Raw genomic sequence first — 24,171 nt, 5'->3', positions numbered from 1 at the left:
TTTTCATGAATTTTAATCATTTAATCATTGATTTGTTATATCTACTTCATATTTATTTCTATTTATGTAGTTCAACAATCTTCATTTAAGTAGTTGACCTTTTTGCACTTATTGAAAATTTTGAGATTTCAGTTCAACTTTTCACCATCAAACCTTGCTTTTCCCATTGAATTTATTTTTGTAACTTGAAATACACCTCTTCAAGTTTCTGGTTATACATAATCTATTTCTTTTGAGACATTGTATTGGGTTTTGTGAGATCTTATATTTTGATCATTATTTTGTAAAATATATTGGTGTGAAATATGTGCAATTTTAACAATTAATAAATTCATTCATTGGATGAATATACACACAAAAACCCTCTTAGTTATTGCATATAGTGTATATCTAACATATAAAATATTGCTTTTCTCTATTTTTTAGTTATATGACATTTTAGAGCTGTTCAAACATAGCACTTTTTTCCAATATTTCGTGACCTTTTTGCACCGAAAATTATCTCAAAGTTGTTTTTCCATGTCGAACCCAAACTAAACATGATAGAAACTTTTTATATGGCAAATTTCATATTGGGGTCAGTAGGAACCTGTGCACAAAGTTTCATGAAAATCTGAGAGATAGCATGTGCCGACCTCTGCCTGATATCATAATGGACACCCTCTTAAAAGGTTATTACAGTAGCTCTCGCAATTTTTCAGATGTTTTTGGCGCAATTTTGATACATGACGTTGCCTTTCAGATGTATGTACATTGTGACGTCATAATACGTTGTTCAACGTTAGTTGCTATGCATTTTAATAAACACGACTGATGAAGGCTGGTGAAACGGCTGAAACATTTCGAAAAGTGTTTTAATATTTTTTTAGTATTCTTACAAAATAGAGACTTTGGATATATATATATATATATATATATATATATATATATATATATATATATACATACAAAGCGCTTTGTATAATTTTTTGTATTTGACGTATCCATGTTGTGAATCCGACACTTTTAGGTAACGGGTGTTGTTGGAACTCAGTGCTTATATATATATATATTTCGAATGCAATGTGTATCATGTATGATCCTCTTAAATGTACGTTAAATAACTGTATCCCATTTCCATTTTCAATGACCGTGTAGCGTGTGACAGCGTGGCGAGAATTGCATCGTCATCGAAAGCAAGTTTTTAAGACTTGCCTAGATGGTCGAGCGGTCTAGCGCGCTGGTTACATGCTGTTAGATTTGGTTCCACGGGTGGTGTTTGAATTACTAGATTTTCATTTGACAGCCAGACTTTTGAGATTTGGTATACAAAAATACATAATTTGTAATGCTAACTAGTTAATAACAGATTGTTACGTGTTTAGTCGATCAAGTATACTATATTTATAAGATGTCAATATATCAGTCACTGAATCTTCATATCTTTTGTTTTAGGATGCATTTTTATGAAATCATGTATTTTGAAGTATAAACAAATGCCTAAGCCCGTGAAGCGAGAACCGTATGCATGTTTGAGCTCAGAATTTTCTTTGAATCGCCGGACAAATAACTGAGAATACTGATTGTTTGCATGATTTCCTGTCTTCAGCATCAGTAATACAACATTTTACAAGTCCCCACTTTCATCATGATCCTTGTAATTTGTAAATCAAAGAGATACTTCAGAGGGATAGTTTTGGAGTCAAATGTGAGATGTTGATTAATGGAATCTTTTGTACATGGCACTTTAAGTCTATCCTTATTATCCCACCCCTCCTCAGAACATGCATTTTTTGTAATAATGAAATTCAATGTAAACAATGATACAGCACGAAATGTCGGTCAACATTCTTTGGGTTGTATTCACATCTCCTATGAAAAAATCGATTAGATTGGGGTTGGGGGTGTTTGTGAGCATACATATACATGTACATGTTAAACGTAAGTTAATGCGAATTAAATCTGAACCGCGTTCACACGGAGATTTTAATGCGCATTAGTTTACTTCGAATTAAAATTGACGTCGCGATTTAAGGTAGAGATTGATAGGTTGATGCTAAAAAAAAATTAACCATTGAATTTTTTTTATTTTGATATATGTTTATGATGAAGCTTTGATATTAAACATAATAAAAAATCAATGTAGGTAATCGACCTTGTTTTTGAGAAATATGGCGATTTTAACAACACCTTCTTTAGTCCTTGTAAAGCGTAAAAAGTGAAGAAAAATAAGTAGAGAGCAATATACAAATAGAGCTATAACATTTTTATTGTAAAAAGGATCATAACTTGTCATATATGGTTCCAAACAACCTTTCACATAATTGTATATTACACATCAATTTCAAGTTCAGCAATCATTATTAACATGCAACAACATTACTTCAACAGAGCTACATTGGCCAATTACCTTAAAACAGTGCACAATATTTGCACACAGGGTCATACCTTTGCTTAAGCTGCAAAAAAATTACCCATCAAATTTCTTATTTTATTTCATTAAGTAGTCAGTCTATTAGTAAGTAAAATATATGAAAAAAATTATACACCATAATGGGGTTCAATATGGAACTAGCAAAAAATTCCTAACCCCACCCCCTTTTAACAAACTACACATTTTCGTAAGAAAATGGGTTATTAAAAGATGTTGTAAACAATCCATCAAAAACAGCTTGCTGAAATTCGAAGATTCTTTGTAATACCTTTTTTAAATTAATAAATATAATACAGAAAGTATGTATTTCAAATTGTAGCTTATATTTTGCTGTAGTTCTCGTTGTTGACCTTTGTGCACTTACACTCAGAATATAGATTTATCATACGTCATCATATTTGATGATTAATATCAAGAGTTTTCCCAAATAAAAATCCCCACAAAAAATTGAAATACAATTTATATTTGTTAAAACAAATGTCTCCATTACATCCCAACCCCTTTAATATACTGCATGGTATGGAGGAGAAAGAATGAGCAGGAACATAGACGTCATGAATTGCACTCGGTGCATTGAGAAGAAAGATTCAGCCAGCAGAGATAAACTACTGACCTTTTTATAACTTAGAATGTTTAAGCATTCCCAAATTACCTCTTTGAAAATTGAACATGACAATAAGAAGGTTTCTATAAGCTATTTCAGGGGCGGATCAGGAATTGAAGTTGGGAGGGGGGTGCAACTGTATGAGGCAGGGGTCTGGGGGCCGCCTTGAAGGGGGGGGGGGGGGGGGGGGCGATTCCCCAGAAACTCCTGGATTTTACAGATTTTTTAGGGCTTAAAATATGTCTCCTATGTAGTCATTTTTATTATTTTCTGTCATTTTTAATAAGGTGAAATTAATAAATAACGCAAATTTTAAGGGTTTTTGGAAAAAGTAGCAGTTCTCCCACTAAAAGTAATTCAATAAATCAAAAGATTTTGTCAGACATTTATTTCTCTGAGAGTGGAGGAAATTATGGCTTCTTTTATCGTATATATTTCTCTAAAAAAGAGACCACGATTTACTTTAAACTTGAAAATTTTAGGGGGGCTAAAATATATCAAAAACTTAGAATAATCAACAATGACACTTCCTCTATATTTATACAATATTATTGTCTTTAAAAAAGACATGTAATACATGAGTACATGTACTTGTTTTCCATTAAATTCACACTTTAGTATGTTGCACAATATATCTGGGCTCACAAATACATTATTGATTCTATCCGAGTCCCACATTGTGCAGAAGTTCTTGAATTTTCTCTGTAACCTGTAAAGTTGTGGGGTCCAGGGGATATGACATCATCAATGTAAATGAAGTACCTGTTATAAAAAATATATTCTGTATATTCAAATATTGAAAAAAAGATGAATATCTAATATACTAAGAATTGTCTTTATAAATGTCTGGTGTTAAAATGAAAAATTCTATCTTACTAAGATAGAAAATATTGTACCTTTCTTGCTGATTTTCATGGCAAATTGCTGTTGAAGTTGTTGGTTGGAAGCCCATTTCAACTTGCACTGGTCCTTAGGATGATGCCTAGAAAAAAATCATCATAATTAATATTTGCACAGTCAGTATTAATCATTAATTATACTGTGTCAGACAATGTCAATTTTAAAATTGTGTGTCTCAATGCATGTTTAGTGAACTTTAAAATGCTGATATATTGAAAATTACACACATAACATGTATTTTATTACGTTAATTTTTAAAATCTTGTCTGAAATCAGTATTACATATGTAACACTACATGTATGTTAAATGTGTGCAGTGCAGCAATGTGAACTCTTGCAGTAGTAATACATCTGAATGATTGTTATTTATTTCATATTGTTATAGTTACCTTCTATTTAAACTGTACATACCCTCCCACCCCCGGGTCCTTAATGAGATGAATAAACATCATAATTATCATTACAATATGAGATGACAGATATGTTTTCATAAACTGCCAGTTCATTCTAATAATATCAAAACAAGTCAACTCTAGATTTATCAGACCTGTCTCCTTTATGGGACATACATATCTTATTTTCATACAATACATTTATTTGCCTATGAGGGGGGCTTGTGATTTTACAAATATTTTAAATAAAGTTTTGTAGACCTATATGCTTGCATGAAACATGAAACACCAGATTTGAAATATCTCTTAGGTCAATGAAATTTCAAGATACTATAAGTACTATCATTTATACCAAATAGAATTTTAGTGCAACACCCACCACCCCCCCCCCCTCAAACTTGTGAGAGCCCTATTTTTTTCCAAATCTGGCATATACATGACGTCCATTTACAATTACATGCACATGTAGGAGTTATATTTTGGGCACATATGGAATACATAAATGCACAAAAAATGAAACAGCTCCAAGTTGTGCATTTATAGATCTATGTTATTATAAAATCGCGTTGTGAAATAGCAGAGGAAAAGTGGGTTGAATACAAATTCAATTTGCCATTTTTTTTTTCACTTACCAAACGAAATTATGATTTCGTTGTCCACATTGAATGCATCCATCGAATTCCTCTTCTCAGAAGAAACTTTGTTTAAACTCTCAATGACTACATAAACAGTATTGAAACTCGCAGCACTCGGACATCACGATCACGCTACATCAACAACTTTGTTTACGTAGCGCAGCTATGCATGGTGGTGAATTTCGTGAGGTAAAAAGTGCCATTCTGCACGGACGAAACATTTAGTCCACTATTATTACATTGATGTATTACTAATCTAAACTATGGCCAAATTTCTATATCTTTCGTCGAGACGACCCTCTCAATCATCGATTCAGTCACAGCAACAACTTGTACTTTCGGAACCCCTTTTTGTTTTTCAACTACTCTATGGCGATGTACGGAATTCCGAAAAATAATTTCACGTGAATACACACGATTTTTACTGATCACGTGGTTGCTATCGGTCTCTACCTTAATGCGAATTAAATTTACTTCCCATTAGCTCCGTGTGAACGCTAAGCGAAGCTAATTCGAATTAAATGTAGACGCATACGTAATGGCCAATTTGGGTCACATGCATCATACCCATTGTCAGCTATATATATTAATGTTAGTTTTGTACGAAAAACTAAGCAAAATGATAATAATCACTAAAAACATGTATAAACAGCATGTCATTAGATAATGTCAGACGTAAATCTGTGCTCTGCATAGGCATACTGAGTAATACATGTGGAAGGAATTGTTTTTAAATACGACAACAATGTTTTAAAATAGTGATAATATGATTTTCTTTTTTACATTTTTTAAAACATATGCCGCTCATTGTTAATTTTTATACCATATGACGTCATAGTAGACTTATAATACGTATTAGTAATTAAAAATTACGTCATAACAGTAGTCAGCGGAATGGTGAAAAAGACGTTCCGAAGTTTTAAAATTGGGCCCATGAAGAAACAATATATTGCTTAGATTGAATGCTGGTTGTCGGAGGAAATAACAAGTAATTTCTTGGGAACATATAAATAAACACGACAAAAAAACTCCTTATGTGTAGATCAGAATTAGATCTATGTATGTAGACCTAAATTGTAAACATGTAGTATACTACATGTAGGTCTATATATAGCGTTTTGAATAAAGAATTCTGTATAGATCTACACAATGTTCATTAAAATATCTATAAAAATAATTTTCAATAACATAGTCTATTCTTTAATTTATTTTGCGCACCCTTTAATAGAGATGCATACGAATTTAATGCGCATTAGTTTACTTCGCATTAAATATTACCGCCGTGTGAACGCTATTTAATTCGAATTAATTTAATGCGCATTATTTTACTTCGCATCAAATTTGATGCGAAGTAAAATTTAATGCGCATTATTTTACTTCGCATCAAATTTGATGCGAAGTAAAATTTAATGCGCATCCGTGTGAACGAGGCATTAAAATAGATATTAATTTGAATAGGTTCTACATAAGGCTCTTCACAAATTCGAGCCAGACATTGACTCTATTCCTGAATCATAAACAGCTGGGAGTCAAACAGCAGCCACAGGAAAGCCACAGAGGTACTGTTAGATCACGAGACAGCAGAGTAGTCTGCTGAGTCCGTCACTACTGTCAACAAAAGTACGGCTACCAAGCAATGCCAGGCCAGTCTTCAGATTTCACAGAGGACCAGAAGAATTCAAGTATCACTCGACAAGGAACATATAAAGACCGAGTCTAAAGGTGTTCAGTGTTCAAGCTTGAATGATGGTATTTCACTTTGTGTGGCTGCTGGCCTTGTGGTTATTACCTAGCAACCGTGTTCACTGCAGTGTGAATCAGATTCTGATGATAAGATGATGAGACAGACAGCGTGAGTGATAGTGATGGTTCTGAGTTGGTAGGAGATTATGCACTTCCCACCCGAGAAAGAACGACAATGTTTAGTATCCAAGGGACAGCTGACCAAACTTTTACAAACGTGTAAGGACTGTTTACACCAGAAAGCTCGAACAGTTATGTGAACCATTTGGAAAGCCACTAATCACACAACAGTATGGCATTGACCAACCTTTTTAATATATTCGATCAGTGCATACTATCTATTTAAGATATATTACTGGATTCAGGTACTCTTCACACAATTGCTCTGAAAAAATATAGTTCCATTCATGATCAGCAGATACAGGATTACAACAAATGTATAGAATATCGATGTGTATGTAATACGTGGGAGAAAACAAAATTAAAGTCAAATGTTTTTAAGAAAAATCACTTTCCCCCAGAAATGTATATAAGAAGTGTTCATATTCCTACGCTAGCTGCCTCCTCGGTGTATTGCACGAAAATATATAGGTCATTCTTCGATTGAAAATCTTTTCACGATTGATTATACTATTGCAACAATTATATTACTTTGATGAATAATGTTCGTTAATTATCATACAATTTCTTCTGAGAGAGACTGTTAATCAGTAATTTATGTGGGGGTTTTCCCGTTGTTTAATGACGGAATGCGTATACAACACCACAATTAAAAGGTGATGGTCACCAGTCTGAAGATATTTGCAATGTATTCAGTATGGCATATGCATGTCTATTTATTTTTTTAAGGGTTTCTTTGCTGTTAAGGTTATACCATACACAAAATTTGGAGAAAGTGTAGATTACATCAATCCTTCTTGTTTTTGTCGAAGAATGACCTATATTCACATTAATTTGTTACATGGTAAAAATTAGAGTACAATTTTATTCCGAGAGATTTCAATTTTTTCATGTCTTTGCTTTGAATTTCCATACAGATATAAAAGGAAAAATTTGGGAAGAATGATGAAATAAGACTGGTTTGATAGGGAAATTTTGTGATAAAAATTATCATTTTTAGCAAAAATTAAGCCTGGCAAAGTATATGCCCCAATAAGCTGAATGAATAGGTATACGCATTCTCATGTAGTATTTTTAAAGCTATACTTTTCTGCTGTATTTTAATAAATTTGCTAATCCCCAACTTCCTTGATTTCCTTCTTTATCATTCGACAAAAAAGCATAAATATCTTTGTACCGTATTTGTGCCATCTATCCATTTTTTCATATGTCTTGCAAGCACCGGTGTATGCACTGTTTGCTATTTAAAAAAAAGACTGGTGACGGTATATTTGCTACGGACATGAAGTACTATACACCAGTTTCATAACAAGTGCAGTCTTTTCTTAGAGATCAGCTGAGCATAGTGAAAATTCAAGTAAATTAAAAGTCGAATATCTTGGATATGGGGTAACCCATATCTATTCTTGTTATAACTGGTACTATAATGTTTAGTGGGTGTAATGACTCAAAGACACTAAGGCTGTTCGAACATTTAAACGTACAGATTAGTAGTTTTCATTTGGGATTTTCATCAGCAATGAATTCCAGTGAACACTTCTCAGTTAAGGAGGAGATGCAAAGTTCGGTTCCTACACTCTGATGGAGTTAGAAACAGGAAAGATTTAGGACTTCCAGATAGTTCAGGTATAATATTATGAATTTTGACTAAATTTACAATTACATTTACGTAGTAATGATTTGTAGTACGTTTGTATAAACATGTATTGTACGGTAATTATAATTTCATTTATAAATATAAAATTAAGAAATTACAATAACCTATGACATAAATTACGCATATAAATGTTATGTTATTATAAATTCTCTACTGCGGTTTTAGAACAATGAAGTGATATCATCCACCCACCTGGAGCTCGAGGGACTGGAGTTTTTTTTTCCAGCATTTGAATGATTTCGACATTATTATTGAGAACCTTGTAACTGACAGACATAGGATGGTCAAAAATTATGAGAGACGATCACTCAGAAATCAATCACTACTTTGATGTGTGGCTTGTAGCTAAAGGTGATAAACATATCAAATATACTTTACATATCATGTATATAAATTTATCAAATATACTTTGCATACTGTATATTTTAGGGAGACACACAGTACATGCAAGCATACAAATTAATCAATGAAATCAATTTTTTATTCAAAAATGAATTTCCTAAATCAAAACTCAGCCTCGTCTAAGAAAAGAGACTGTCAGAATATGAGGCTATGGATTAAGAGTACCGTGGACCACTGCTATCGGACTGTAGCATCTTTTGGGGATGATGGGATGGGAAGCAGTTAAAATGGTGCTCTCTAGGCCAGCATTTTTCCAACATTCATATTGAATGCGAGGATAGTGCTTTGAACGAGGGGAAACTGTGGCTCAGAGAAGGTTATTATTTTGTACTTTACATTATCTTTTGCGATTATTTACAGGATCCAGAGTATGTTATTGAGAACGAATTGTTCCGGCATGGTTCGGAAAGAATATCATCCATGACCCGCGATAGTTTAAAGAGTCTGCGATCGGCAACGTACATAATCATAGAGTTCAGTTTATATTCTGATGCTTCTTCAAATAACATATTTAAAACTCTTAATGGAACAGAGTAAAGTTTTGTACGAATATGATGTGCACCTAATTGTCTGTTGACGTAAGGTAAAAGTGAATCAAACGTGACATCATTTATATTTGGTCTTTTATATAAATTGTGCCCATGATTGGATTTCTGTCTTTGAGTATTTGGAAAGAGATCCGTCACATTCACGTTATTTCCTTGTAGACTAGTCAAATTTCCTACAAATGGAAATGCCGTACCTAGAGTCCTGATCCAATGTCTAAAATCCTTACCCTCGGGACAAGATGAAGTGGTCTGGGGAATTGAAGTGTTTATAGAGATGTTGGTTACCACCAGTATTTATTTGAAATATGTTTCCCGATATTCTTTTATAAAGTGAACCCTTAGTTTCTCTTACATATATTAAGCCACATAGGTTTCACTCAATAACATAGGCAACGTTAGAAGATTTACAAGTCAAATTATCAAATGTTTGGTACAGAAAACGGTGATACGGTGAGATTACTACTAAATTAATTTCTACAAGTTTTACAACATTTTACAGAACAATTTGAGACCGAGCACATGAGATCTGAAAAGGAATTATTAAAATATCTCTGAAAGGAACATGACAATTTTTAAATTGGGTACATGAGTTTTCATTTCTATCAGTTTAAATCAATCTCCTGATGTTGAACCTGTGCGAGAGGCGAAGACAGCACCATAGTGTAACTAGAGTTAGATGTTTTTATATTTGATTACATGTATTGTGTCTCCCTTTCCCAGAAGGGGGATATATTGTTTTAGTGTGAATTCTTTTTCTTCTTCCGCTTCTCATACAAAGTTTGTCCGTGCCATAACTTTTTATTATTATATACTTTCAATTTCATCTCTTCTTTTTTCTTTAAAAGTTTGCGGGCATATATCACACGATATATGCCCGGAAACATTCCGGCCCGCAAACATTACGTCACAATCAAATTTCTACACCGTTAATTTTGAAATTTTTCGTGTTTTTCATCTTTAACTCAGTTAAACCGATAAAGTTATTGTTAAAAATAAAATTATTGTTAGTTTCTAAATGAAATTGAAAGTATATAATAAAAAGGTTATAGACTTTGTATGGGAAATATGACGACCTCGTTTTTTGTCGCGAACGGACCTCGCAAGCTCGGTCCGTCTACGCGCCAAAAAACTCGGTCGTCATATTTTCCCATACAAAGTCTATAACCTATGTCTTTTGAAATAAGCCTTTGACCTTTTATGTAAAGGTCAAATAATAGAACTTTTGGGCTACGCCTTAGTTCTTCTTAGTGATTAATAAACTTCCTTGCGCTAAATTAGTTTATTGTATGCGTGCGTTGCGTACCCATGGTCATAGACAGACTGACTGACCATTATATGCATGACTGGTTCTAAATCAACGTCACATTCCCAACACTACTTTACCGATTGAACACTCTCTGCTAGTCCCTTGGATAGGACAGAGCCTTATTACATAAAGCAACTTATGTAATATCTTCAGAACTTATGATCCGTTAAGAATATATTTCATGTGTTTAGTTTGCATGTCTATGTCTCATTGATACAATGTGTAAAATCGTATATTTGTTAATCTTTAATTTCAGGTTTTATAATACGATTGTGAACTAGTAAATTGAAATCCTGAGATACCCGAAAAATTGTCTGATATCTTTACTACGGTTACACTAGTATTACTTTGTCTGTTGATGAGGTAAATCAGACCTGTGAATATTGTCCACCATCGCTGACGTCAGGGTATACAACTTTTGTCAGGAAGATCCCGTAGCAACAGGGTGAACCAGGTTTGAAGATGAACGTCCTACACAGATCAGGCGAATACATCACAACATTGCCTTATGGATCAAAACATATTATACGAATTACTAGTAGCAAAATCATCAAAGTAATGGTTGAAAGGTGAAGATAACGAACAGTGATCAATCTCATAACATATTAGAATATGTACATACACCAGATAAGTCTTTGTGATCAATGGATAATTAATCCTGTGAAAACAAATGAGAGAAAACAGGGGGAAAAATACAACGTAATGATTAGGTACAAATGCACATGCTGGATTATACACTTTTCATAAGCTTATGTAGGGTGTTTTTCATAAAGAGTTTGTTTTCTATAAAATGCATTAGCAAACATGACAAAAATGACATGGGTTGGAGTTAGGGTCAGCTATCACTAAGCCAAGACATACTTTCTTCTCGTATCGTATGAATCCCAGCTTAAAAATTGTGACAGGAGGTAAATAAACAAATCAAGACCTCTGTGTGTCAAGTATTTACCAAACATACATGATGAAGTTCAGCTATCTCTAAAGTTTTCAAATATAAAGAATTACCATGTAATTTGGAATCAAAATACTTGCAATATGCCCATCTCCAGTTTCAAGTTATTTATGAAAGACTAGTTAGCTTGAAAACTTTGAGAGGAGATAATGGACAAAATAGGTGTTCACTTTATAATATTTCCTTCGCCTCGCCCGATACGGGTTTTCTTTTCACAACATGTATTTTTCCGTATCAGGTCACTAACTAACTGTGTAACTAATAATACGTTTCATGAAACGGAAACATTCACGACAAACTGCCTGAAGGCGAACGTACTAGCAGGGACTGATCGTTGATTATTATGTGATGATTTTGACAAACTGCCTAAAGAGCCGTAAGGCGACAGTACTAGCAGGAACTAATCGTTGATCATTTTGGATTTTATTCTTTGAAATTATTTAACAACTGTGCCGATTTCTTCATTCATATTTTGACATTATATATATATATATATATATATATATATATATATATATATATACTTTGAAGTTCAGGTGATGTTATGTTTCCTAAGTTAGCTCGTTCTGACGCGTTGAATGCTACAATGGACATTGTTTTCAGGCCAACGAGGGTTGACCAGGTGAGGCTACAATGGACATCACATAGCGAACATTGCGGAATAGATACTAGATATCTTGACCAGAGAACTGACCAACGAGAGTTGACCAGGTATTGTTGGTAACGAACAGTGTCTATGGCCCGGATATTCGGCGACTCGTGCACGCTGGACAGATTAAGATTCCAGATTCAGATTCCACATTATACGATCTAGAACTTTATTTAGTACGTGACCTCCCTTATACTAGTGCCTTAACACATTTGCTTAGAATAAACTCTTGTAACTTTATGACATTTTGTTCTCTACTTGCATACACTAATTTGTAAACAAATGCCGTGTTATAAATTTTACGTTTCATTTCCTACAAGAAATGACATTTCTAAAGGACATTATTTTTATCGAATGAATAGGCACTAGAAACGTCATTCCTTGACATAACATATGGACATTTGATTGCTCCAAATATTCAGTAAGTTCCACGTTGACATATTGAGAATCTAAATGGAATATGACGTCAGAGTGGTCGTGATTGTTTGCGAGTTTGCGTATATGAAAGGTGAAGATAATGAACAATGATCAATCTCATAACCCCTATAAGCAATGCAAAATAGATACTTGGGCAAACACGGACCCCTGGATATACCAGAGGTAAAACATGAAGGGGGTTACGCCAATATACATGTACATCATCATAAAGTGCCTCATTAAAACGCTTTACGCCAATATACATGTACATCATCATAAAGCGCCTCATTAAAACGCTTTACGCATATACATGTACATCATCATAAAGCGCCTCATTAAAACGCTTTACGCCAATATACATGTGCATCATCATAAAGCGCCTCATTAAAACGCTTTACGCCAATATACATGTGCATCATCATAAAGCGCCTCATTAAAACGCGTCATGAGAAGTATATTGAGGTTAGTCGTCGCAGTTTATACTCTCAAGCATTTTGAAAATGAAATTAAATTTTTGAATTTACATTTTAATTTGATTTTTGACGGAATCCCTCTCTGTTAAAATGGATGTACCTCATTTACCAAGATTCTTACAAGTACTGCTCACAACTGCATCGCTTTCATGAATAGATATATAGATATCATTACAATTTGTTAAGAAAATAGAAATGTAAATATTACAAACCATCAACATTTCAGTCAGTTAATCAAATAGAAATCATAGGTTACATGCTTCAATCTAATCTACATTCGCGTATTTCAAAGTCGATATATGTAACCTATACTCCTGTCAACGATTTTTCTACGTGGTGGAAGCGGTCTTGTCGGATCACGGAGTCATTCGGCAATAAATCGGATGTCGATTCGATATGCATGTATCCCAGTGAACTCGAGATAAAAAAAAACCTCACAGAGTTTTCTATATCTGCTTTGTACTAAAATATTTTATTGAACATAGATGTCAATGACAAACTAACAACTCAACTTTATAACAAATGGGTTGATTTCAATTTCTCAATCGTCAACTTCCCATATCTATGTAGCAATATTCCATTATCATCTGCATATGGTGTTTATGTCTCTCAATTGATTCAATACACAAGAGCTTGTAGTGCGTATGATCAGGTTTTAAATCTAGGCAGGCTACTGACAAACAAGTTGGTGTGATAAGGGTTTGAACAGTATCGATTGAAGTCAGCATTTAAAGTCTACATTTCGCAAATTCTATTTGTCATTATAACGATCATGTTTGCCAATACAACCTGTCATTGATTGAAATGCTGTCTCATATGCGTGTTTCATATCAATTGTTAAGGTGGTTTTTACACACTACAGATTACTCCGTCTACCTAATCAAGACATAGAGCTCACGGCGGGTGTGAACGGTCGACAGGGAAAGCTGACTCATCCTAGGTACCTGACCCCACCTCTGGTATATCCTGAGTTCCGCGTTTGCCCAACTCTTAATTTTGCATTTCTTATGAAAGGTGAAGATAACTAACAGTGATCAATCTCATAGTGGTGAAAGTTGACCACTAGAATCGAATCGGATGTTTATATTCACTTAGATGAGTAAAAATCGGAGGGGCGGATCGCCAACCCACAAAAGAGTACCATCACTGTTTTTTCTCATTGATGGCAGCCAGTTTACCAATAGAACCCTGCCTTCTAATTTTCAGTTCACGGGGTAGGTGTCCTCGATGTTTCTAAATCCGATGTTTATTCACCAGGCGTAATACACGTATGCAATGAGTAAAAGTTGGAGGGACGAATTTCCAAAACAGGAGAGGGTACCATCGCCATTTCATTTCAAAGTGGGGGTAGTTGACCACTAGAACTTCAGCCTGTATTTCTATTTCATGCATATATAAATTTTAATTGCGACCTACCATCTAGAATGTAGTTCACTATTGAATTGCGAAATGCAAACTGCAAAAGTTCTGCTTTAGAAATCTAATTTCCCTTTTGACAGGCTATTATGTACTTTTTCCGCTTTGTTGGATAACGTCCTGTATGGATAATTAGGATTTGTATGAAATAGAGCATGAAACTTCCGTATGTAAAGTATCGATATCATTGTTGATTTAAAGCACCATGCTCACCACACAAGAAAAATTGACGACAATAGCTCTGTTTTTTCTTATTATTGGATTTCTGTTCACTACTGTGGCATTTTCGACCACGGGTTGGCTGGAAATACTTCACAAAGGTCGTAAATTCCACATTGGCTTGTGGCGAGTTTGTGAACGGCGGTGTTACAACCTTGATGGGATAGTATTAAGTAAGTATGTGTCAGAGGTACTTTCTGTTTGTTCAAAGTTATTAATAACATGTTATCATCGATGTAGAATTTAGAAATGACGAGGTATTGTGCGAATCTTAAGATTTCAGAAAATTGTAGGTTTATCGCAACATCTGACTTAAACCATGTTTTGTATATAAAGTATATACTTCTAAGTACTAAAACATACACTGTTATACAGGAATCGAACCTGACCCCCTCCCCCCAATACACCTCGGTCACTCATTTAAAAAGTATAGGTTAATTGTAGCATCTAAAGCAAGTCTGATTGAATGGGGTGTTGCTAAAACGCGGAACGGAAAACATTGTATGCAATGATGTTATTTTGAAAAAATCGCTAGGCTTATTATGAAGAGAAATTACAGAGAGAACGGGTAGTCATCCTCGGAATCCACCTTTCATACACCTCATTCTAATGCAAATACCTTTTTTATAAAATTATTTCGACAAATATAAAGCAAACGCCTGTGGGTACCCCCACTTCCTGACTTTTCCATTTTCTTCCCCCCACCCTGATTGTAACAGTATGTTGTTTCACCAATAAAATAAAATAGATATACTGAAAAAGACTTGGATTATAATTTGAAGGGACATGGACATGATTTGAGATGAAAATTTTCAAATCTTATTTTTCCATTTTTAATGTTTAGATTGGTTAACTAAGATATTCCTAATGGTCAGCAAAACTTTTAATGTCAGTTGTCGAGGTATATGGGAGACATAGAGCTCACAATTCTTTGAAATGTAAACAAGGCCCGTGCCATGTTTTTGTTTGTATATGTTAAATATAACAGGAAAGGTTTTGATTAAAGCAAAGTTTTTTTCAATTTACAACTTAATTCTAAATAGAATTAAATAGTTTATTGTGTTTGACACATCTCATTTTGTTTAAAACATGCTATTTTCTATTAAGTAATCTATTTGCAAAGAAATACATGGCACGAGTCTTGTTTACATAACAAAGAATTGTGAGTCCTGTATCTCACTTGTAACTCAAAAACTGATGTTAAAATTTAGGTTGATCATTAAAAATACTTTAGTTTAGCATTAAAAACTAGAAAAATAGAAAAATAAAACTTGAAAAATTACAGCTTAAATTCGAGAAAATACTCGTATGGTGACGTCACCATTGCCGGTGAAGGGCTGCAACACTCAGGCCTATGCTCGGCACTTATGTCTTTGAGCAGGGAGGTATCTTTATCGTGCAACACCTGCTGTGACACATAGCCTCAGTTTTTCCGGTCTCATCTGAAGGACCGCCCCATTTAGTCGCCTCTTACTGCAAGCAAGGGTTACTGAGGACCTACAGGATCCCTTTCATATGGTCTTTCGGGTCTTTCTAAGAGGTCCGTCAGTTTTAACATCAAACATTGTTTGAAGAAGGCCGTGTTTGGGACAGTAGAAAACAAGAGCATGCGAAACATCTTATTTGATCTCAGATAACTGCTGAGGTGCGAGTACAAATACCCAACACGAATCAGTCTATAACAAAGTTTAACTTTACAAGGAATTCAAATTTATACAAGTGTTCATTGAAATTTGATCTTTGTTTTTATTTTATTTTAATTATTTATTTATTTGCTTTTACTCTGGAATTTGAAAACCATATTGAACATCTACAAGTGATGGCTAAAGGATTTTGTTCTACCTTTTGAAATAACAAAGAGTCAGGGCTGGAAAACATTATAAGGACATTTCCAGTTTGCGTTGTTTCAAGCTTTTGAAGATTTTTTGTTGTGTTTCGAGGTTTCCCATTCATCGTTTATGTATAAACGAGAGCATGTTCTCGTTCAATTCTTTAATCTAGGGAGACTACTGACAAACAAGTTGATGTTACAGGTGTTTCAACAATCCCGTTTGAGGTCAGCATTTCGCAAATTTCATGGTCGTTATAACGATCTTATTTGCAAACACAACCTGCAGTTAGGTTGAATGCTGTCTGATGTATTTCATATCAATTGTCAGGCTGTTCTTGACATACCGATTTTGACTACGGATTACTCCGTTCACCTGATCAAGGTAGAGGACTCACGACGGATTCAACAGGGAATGCTTACTCCTCCTAGGCACCTGATCCCACCTCTGGTATATCCTGGGGTCCACGTTTTCCTAACTCTTAATTTTAATTTTTATCACTATTCGTTATCTTCACCTTTTCAGCTACACATGTTTAGGTTAAATGAAAGGTAATATCTAGTCATGTGGGTATTTTTTTTTTTTTACAGATTGGTGGGGTTATGTGCAGACCACTGGCTGTGTGGGATTGGTAGGAACACTGTGTGCTACCATTCTCACTGCTGTGTGTATCTATGTAGAGCGGTTTCAGTGGAACAACAAACTCCTTAGATTTGCAGCCATCGTGACCATACTAACATGTAGATAACTAAATTATAAGTAACTTTCAATATCAAAAGTTACTTTCAATTCAATATTTTGAGCTAAATTATCATAAGAACTAAACAAAATTTCAAAGTACCAATATATCATCGGAGGATGAATTAACTCGTGCATTAATGTCTGACTTATCAATTATGATTAATCTTGAGTGGTTTATGATGATAATTTTGTATTTGATATTTCAGGGATAATGGAAGTCTCGGGATGCGTGACGTTTGTTGTGTCGTGGATACGTACATCGCCAGACTATGGAGCGAATGATGATCTTTTTTATCTTGGACTACCCACACTGACCACTGACAGAACGGACTTGTCCTATAGTCTAGTTTTTGCCATTCTTGGTGCTCAATTAACTCTTGTTGGCGGCATAATGTTATTTCACGTGCTGCAGAAGATAGAAGAATGTTCAAAAGAAACGATTCGTAAGGGATCTGGGTCCACTTCCTTTACACCCGAAATACGAGCATCATGAATCACAACCGAGTGGCTTTCATATTGTTAACATGAACCAAATCCCTTAACTGTCAAAACGTCGCCGTTGAGCCTACTTATAGTAGAGTGCCAATAGAAATGAAAATATTTTATGGAATTGTGATTTTCATATTGAAAAAATAAAGCAGATTTATTTAATATTTCTTGATAGCAAAGTTAATGCCCAGTAAAATGTTTCTAAACCTTATGAGGAATTTTATGCCAAGCATGGGCATGAAAGGTGAAGATAACGAACAATGATCAATCTCATAACTCCTATAAGCAATACGAAATAGAGAGTTGGACAAACACGGACCCCTGGATATACCAGAGGTAGGACCATGTGTCCAGGAGGAGTAAGCACCCCCTATCGACCGGCCACACCCACCGTGAACCATGTGTATTGATCGGGTAAATGGAGTTATCCGTAGTCAAAATCAGTGTGCCAAGAATGGCTTAACATTCGGCATGATGACAGCAGTTGACCCAATGATAGGTTGTATTGACAAATTAGATTGTTATAATGACCATATAATTTGCGAAATACTGACTTTAAACGAGGCTATTAAAACGCCTGCACCATCAACTTGTTTGTCAGTAACCTGCCTCGATTCAAACACCGATCATACGCAGAACAAGTTCTTGCGTATCGAATGAGTTGAGGGATATAAACACCATTTAATGTTACTCCACTGGTATATTTGAACTGCCTGATGAACCATGTAGACAGGGTTAGGGTTCTAGCAGTAAATGGGTTTTTTTGTTATGGAATGTGTCATTCTGATTTTCAATATTTAATTACAACTGTGCCGAATCAACTTCTAATATATATATATATATATATATGTATATGTATATATATATATATATATATATATATATATGTATATATATATATATATATATATATATATATAATATACTGAACATTTAAATAGTAAAGGTATCCACATCCACGACCAATATGCCTATGCACCTGGTCTGTTGGCTATAAATACCCAAGAATATACAAGATCAAGGTATTCTCATCAGCACCATCAGTAGTATAGGCGTCTGTATAGTATGTATAAACAAAAGAATCAGTCATGTATGACAACAAAAGAATCAGTCACGGTCACGGTCATGACCTACTTTTAACAATAGATCAAAGGACACAATTCAGTCATGTATGACATCAAAAGAATCAGTCACAGTCACGGTCATGACCGACTTTTAACAATAGATCAAAGGACACAATTTTAACAATAGAACAAAGGAAATACATCCGTACTTTAACAATAGAACAAAGGGAATACACGCGAGAGTGAAATGTTACGGTGAAAGCACTGAATGTCAAAAGTTTCCAAGCGGATCGTACATATGTACCCTGTATCTGTCAGAGAGTTTTCTCTTTCCAATGAACATAATAAATGTGCAGTGACGCCGAGAGAACAATTTTACTTTCCAATGAACACAATAAATGTGCAGTGACGCCGAGAGAACAATTTTACTTCTCATCAGAATATCAATGAAGCGGGTCGTACACCTGTACCCTGTATCTGTCAGAGAGTTTTCTCTATCCAATGAACATAATAAAAAAAACAAGTACGTCAAAAGCTTTCCGTCCCGTAAAAGGAATGTGTGCAGTGACGCTGAGAGAAAAATGTTACTTCTCATCACAATATCAATGAAGCAGGTCGTTTCAGATAATCCAAACGTCTCAGGTTAAAGGAGATGTCTTAACGCCTAGGTGGATATACCTGTATCTATCAGAGTTTTCTCTATCTAATGAACATAATAAAAAAAAAACAAATTTGAAATTTGGTAAAAAAAAATAATACATGAGACAAATATTAAAGAAGTTAATGAACAGTTTAAAGTCTACATTTTGTATCTATATTGGTAATATAATACTTATTTCCTGGTCTTTCTCCCACCGCTCCATGTCTTATAGGCCTGTTTCAACTCAGTGTCCTGTTTAAATGATAAAGAATATTGAATAAGGCTTAATGACACATGATTATGTTACATATGGCGGTACACATAACATAATAGAGAGTGAGATTAACATTGATTTCTTAAAGGTATTCTGTTATAATCTGAAATTAATATTTACCTCGATAACTCCAGACTCTTCGTCCGGCGGAGTCCTCTGACGATCTACCCTCCGGACTGGGGTGCAACACTCCCCACCCATACATTCCAACTTTCAAAATTTACCCATGGGAGATTTTGCGTGCGACGACCTTTATTCAAAGCTCAAAATACACGACATTTCACCATGAAAATAGATATTTGTCTTTTCAAAAAAAAAAAAAAAAAAAAAAAAAATTAGCAATCTAATCATTGTACATGTATCATATATTAACAGAACATCAAGTGTGTTTGACCATTAACTTTAACAAAATTATTTTAAAGAAAAAACACTTTGAAAGATATACATAAATATTTTATTAAAATCATCTATTCAGCAAAAAATCCTCTTCAACAACAAGTCACATACATATTATCATATAATACTTAAAGTTGCATCCTTTTACACCATATAAACATTGGCTGGTCTATATATTAAAATTTGAATTAAAGCACATGCATTTAGGTATGACTACAAGGCGATCTTGCTTGTCTGTAAACATGGGCTTGCAGAGTATGGTGGAACAATCTGCATTGCAACCAGAAAAGGAGTGATCTGCCCTGCTATGAAGTTTGCGAACAAAACCTTTGCACCCATGACATCTGAAATAATTACCAGGAAAAAAACCCAATTAAGATATACGGTTTTACTAGTACATTAAGGCTACTTGGTAATATAAAATTCAGTACAGCCTTGTGCGAAATACGCATCACAAAGTCTATTGAATACTGCACTATATAGACTATATAATACATCGCTATAGAGAGATAGATTCGGATAGCCTATATTATCATAGTTGGAAAAAATATATATTTGACGTACCTTATTGCATATTGGATGCTGTCCGCGAGAGGCAAAAATCGGTAATGTCCGATTGTTTGGTGATGACACTATCATCGTTGTGATTCACGTTTGTGTAAAGGATATGTCAATTTGAAATCCGTCTTCCCGATTAATTACTATCAAAACATGCTTCACACTGTCCAATAAGCACCCCGACACAGGCAGACCAGGTAAATTACACCACCCCAAAACCATGCGACACAGGTAAACAACCATGGCTGACTATTGTTCCGATTTCTGATTGGCCAGTTCAGAAATGACGCGGGATTTCAAATTCCGGTTGGAAATGGGGGTTTGTTGTCGTAAAATGGGGGATATGTTTAGAAAATCGGGATTTCGGGGTGTGTTTGCCATCCCGATCGGGATATCGGGATTTCCCTTTTCAACTGCTTCAAATCGGGAGAATCCCGCACAAATCGGGAAAGTTGGCATGCATGCCCACCCAAACGATGAATGAGGTACCGCAACACCCATACCATATGCATCGGTTACTAAAGAAATAGAAAGTAATTATGAATGAAAAGCTTTAAATTTCATCAAAAAAGTATTCTTGATATGAAGGACACGCAATACTGTAACCCCCCTCCCTACTCAATTATGAATGAATGTCAGATACTTAATATTAAAAATATACCTTAAATTATTCATCATTGATATGTTCTCTATTTTTATCCTTCATCATCAATGAGATTCCCTCTTTCATTACAAGTGTATAGAACACACATTTACTCACATGAACATGAAATAATGCAACAGCATCTCATGCATATACAGCTTTTATAAAGAAAAGAAAATACAGATTATGAAGACAAATAAATAAAATAAATTTTAAGTAAATAAAAACCATGCGATATGATTGATAAGATCTGAGTTGAATGGAAACATCAGAATTTCTCTCACGTCAGGAGCCAAATAATGAAGCTCTTCATTTTATTATTATTATCATTTCAATTACGTTGAATATCACATATATTTTAGAAAAGAATTAATATAATTAAAGTTGTTATAAACAATAGATGAAGAAAAAATGTTATGCATAAATCTCCGCTACGGAATTATTCATGTGAAACCTATTCAAGCTGATGTCATCTAACATTTCTCTAACTTTTTTTCTATTTTCCAAGACTTTCTTTTTATAAAAACATATGCATGTTAAAATAAATAGAGGAATAGCCAACAAGCTTAAGAAATAAAAACCGAACTGTGTACTTTTATCACTGTTTATGTGGGAAATGGTGGTCCTGTCACTTTCGTTGACCGGGGTGGCTCGGATCGATGAGGATGGGTTTTCGCTGGTGATGATGTTGGTCACGATTGGTCTATCAGTGATATTGTTGTTGGTTAGCGATGTAGCGTTAATGATGTTACTAAATTTTTTGGTAATATTTATAGACTGTCTAGTGGTGTAAGATCTATCAGAAGTCCTAGTATAGTTTTATATTGTGTCTGTTGTTATGGCGTGTATTGTACTGGGGTCAGTAACATGTGGTGTTTGTAATGTAGTAGTGTCTGTAGTTACAGCATGTAATGTTGTAGTCTCCATAGTATAGACATCTGTATAGGGGGGATAAGCAAAAGAATGATGACGTCATCCATTGTTTTCGGTGACCTACTTTACGGGTCTATTGTTTACCTGGGTTTTTTCATCTATTTTTAGATATTCTATTGTTCTCGAGAACAATAGAAAGGGTCATATTGCATCCTTGACCTACTTAAAAGATCGATGGATCGAAGATCAAAGGGGTCATATAGGGGGGCTAAACAATAGAGCTATTGTTTGCAAATAATAAAGGACCCGAGTCTGGAAATTCCGAGTGAATAAGGGTATACGAATGGGATCGAAGATCAAAGGGATTGTATAGGGGAGGGGGGATAAACAATAGAGATATTATTTTCAAATAACAAAGGACCCGAGTCGGGAAATTCCGAGTGAATAAGGGTATACGGAAACACTTGACACGGTCTTTATAAAATTACGGTAAATTTACTATTTAAAATTTTGGTTAAGTGGGAGAACAGTTACGTTTCAACTGCATCAGTACAGGTACAATAAAAAGATGATTGAATATCTCGCATATGTATTACTTGACTGAAAGAGTCAAAATTCACGGTGCATGGATATATTTAAATACCCGTGTTCATTTTTTAAAGACGTGTTTGAACTTGTTTTTGTTTGATTATTTACTGGGTCGAGCAGAATTTAAAGGTCTGTTTTCGCATGTCGTTCATTGTATTTTAGGTTTACTCATTCGAATCTTGCAAGTCTTTACTTGTACAATTAAATGACATTTATCAATGGCATGTTCTATGGAGCACCAAAACAAAATCATGTTTTCCCTCGGATGCAATTTTTTAGGCTAAATAAAATCGTCTTTTGCTTTAAGAAAATTTATTTTAAAAAATTATCACATCACAATAGTCTTTGAGACTTTGACAAGTATGTAAAATACCTAAGTGATGGATTTAAAAATAACCTGTGAACTTTTATGTAAATGTTTTTATTCTTAAATTGTTTTTCAATTTCAGTAAATATTTCGAAACATATTTCCTATTCTAGTAGTCTGAGCAGTGGAAATCTCTTTTACCGAAATCACTTCTATATTATTGTTTGGAATTATACGAATGGATTTTCTTTAATTACTCAAAAAGTATAATTTACTATATATGATAAAACATTTGTAAAGTGGGAGTACTGATACAGTTATTTACAATTTCGAAAATAAGTTTGTAATTTAAAAATGAGACCATTGCGTCATATTCTATCAGGTGCCTTTGAAAGGTCACCGAATATCATACCATGCTTTTTGTTCTTCGTCAATACCGTGTACGATAGTACGACTCGCATGATACGTTTCTAATAATTCATAAACGGTAAAATATCCTGGTCGGAATTCGGCTTCATATCGATGAAATAAATCATTACTATGAAAATAATTATGTAATTTTTTTGAAAACGATTATCACCATGATTTTACTAATGCATGACAACAGCAAGACATGCCTCTATAATTAGATACTATCGATGGGTCTTCCATTACAAAAAGAGCAATGACATGTGCCATATTCCTAAAAGATAAGAACATATCTTCTGACAATGACCTATTGAATAGCATGGAAGGAACGGTGCATTCAGTTGATTTCAACATCTCGTGACTATTACAATCTGGGTCAATAGCTTTTTTGACTACAAGTATTGTGATGATATCTACTACTTCTTGTTCATCAATAAAAATGTTACTTAGAGAGCCACTACTTAAACTGTACGTATTTGATGTGAAGCACGCATTCAAAGCTTCCATTTTGTCAA

At 34.3% G+C, this 24,171-nt stretch overlaps 1 protein-coding gene and 1 long non-coding RNA gene across 2 annotated transcripts; one reads left to right on the top strand and one right to left on the bottom strand.

Moving 5' to 3' along the window:
* Window positions 1–3,639: 3,639 nt before the first annotated feature.
* Window positions 3,640–5,347, bottom strand: LOC125649938 (uncharacterized). The gene is made up of 3 exons (XR_007360840.2): window positions 4,942–5,347; window positions 3,914–3,999; window positions 3,640–3,779 (listed from the first exon to the last, which is right to left on the bottom strand). It is a non-coding gene; the product is annotated as an uncharacterized LOC125649938 (long non-coding RNA).
* Window positions 5,348–14,743: 9,396 nt separating this feature from the next.
* On the top strand, window positions 14,744–18,067 carry LOC125649923 (uncharacterized). The gene is made up of 3 exons (XM_048877787.2): window positions 14,744–15,019; window positions 17,266–17,415; window positions 17,623–18,067. The coding sequence occupies exons 1-3, from the start codon at window positions 14,833–14,835 to the stop codon at window positions 17,907–17,909; spliced, it is 624 nt and encodes a 207-aa protein (XP_048733744.2). The 5' UTR covers window positions 14,744–14,832; the 3' UTR covers window positions 17,910–18,067.
* Window positions 18,068–24,171: the final 6,104 nt, after the last annotated feature.

The sequence above is a fragment of the Ostrea edulis genome, chromosome 5 (assembly GCF_947568905.1).
Source record: "Ostrea edulis chromosome 5, xbOstEdul1.1, whole genome shotgun sequence".
In the NCBI taxonomy this organism is placed as follows: domain Eukaryota; kingdom Metazoa; phylum Mollusca; class Bivalvia; order Ostreida; family Ostreidae; genus Ostrea; species Ostrea edulis.
This window is presented reverse-complemented; position numbering and strand designations above follow the sequence as displayed.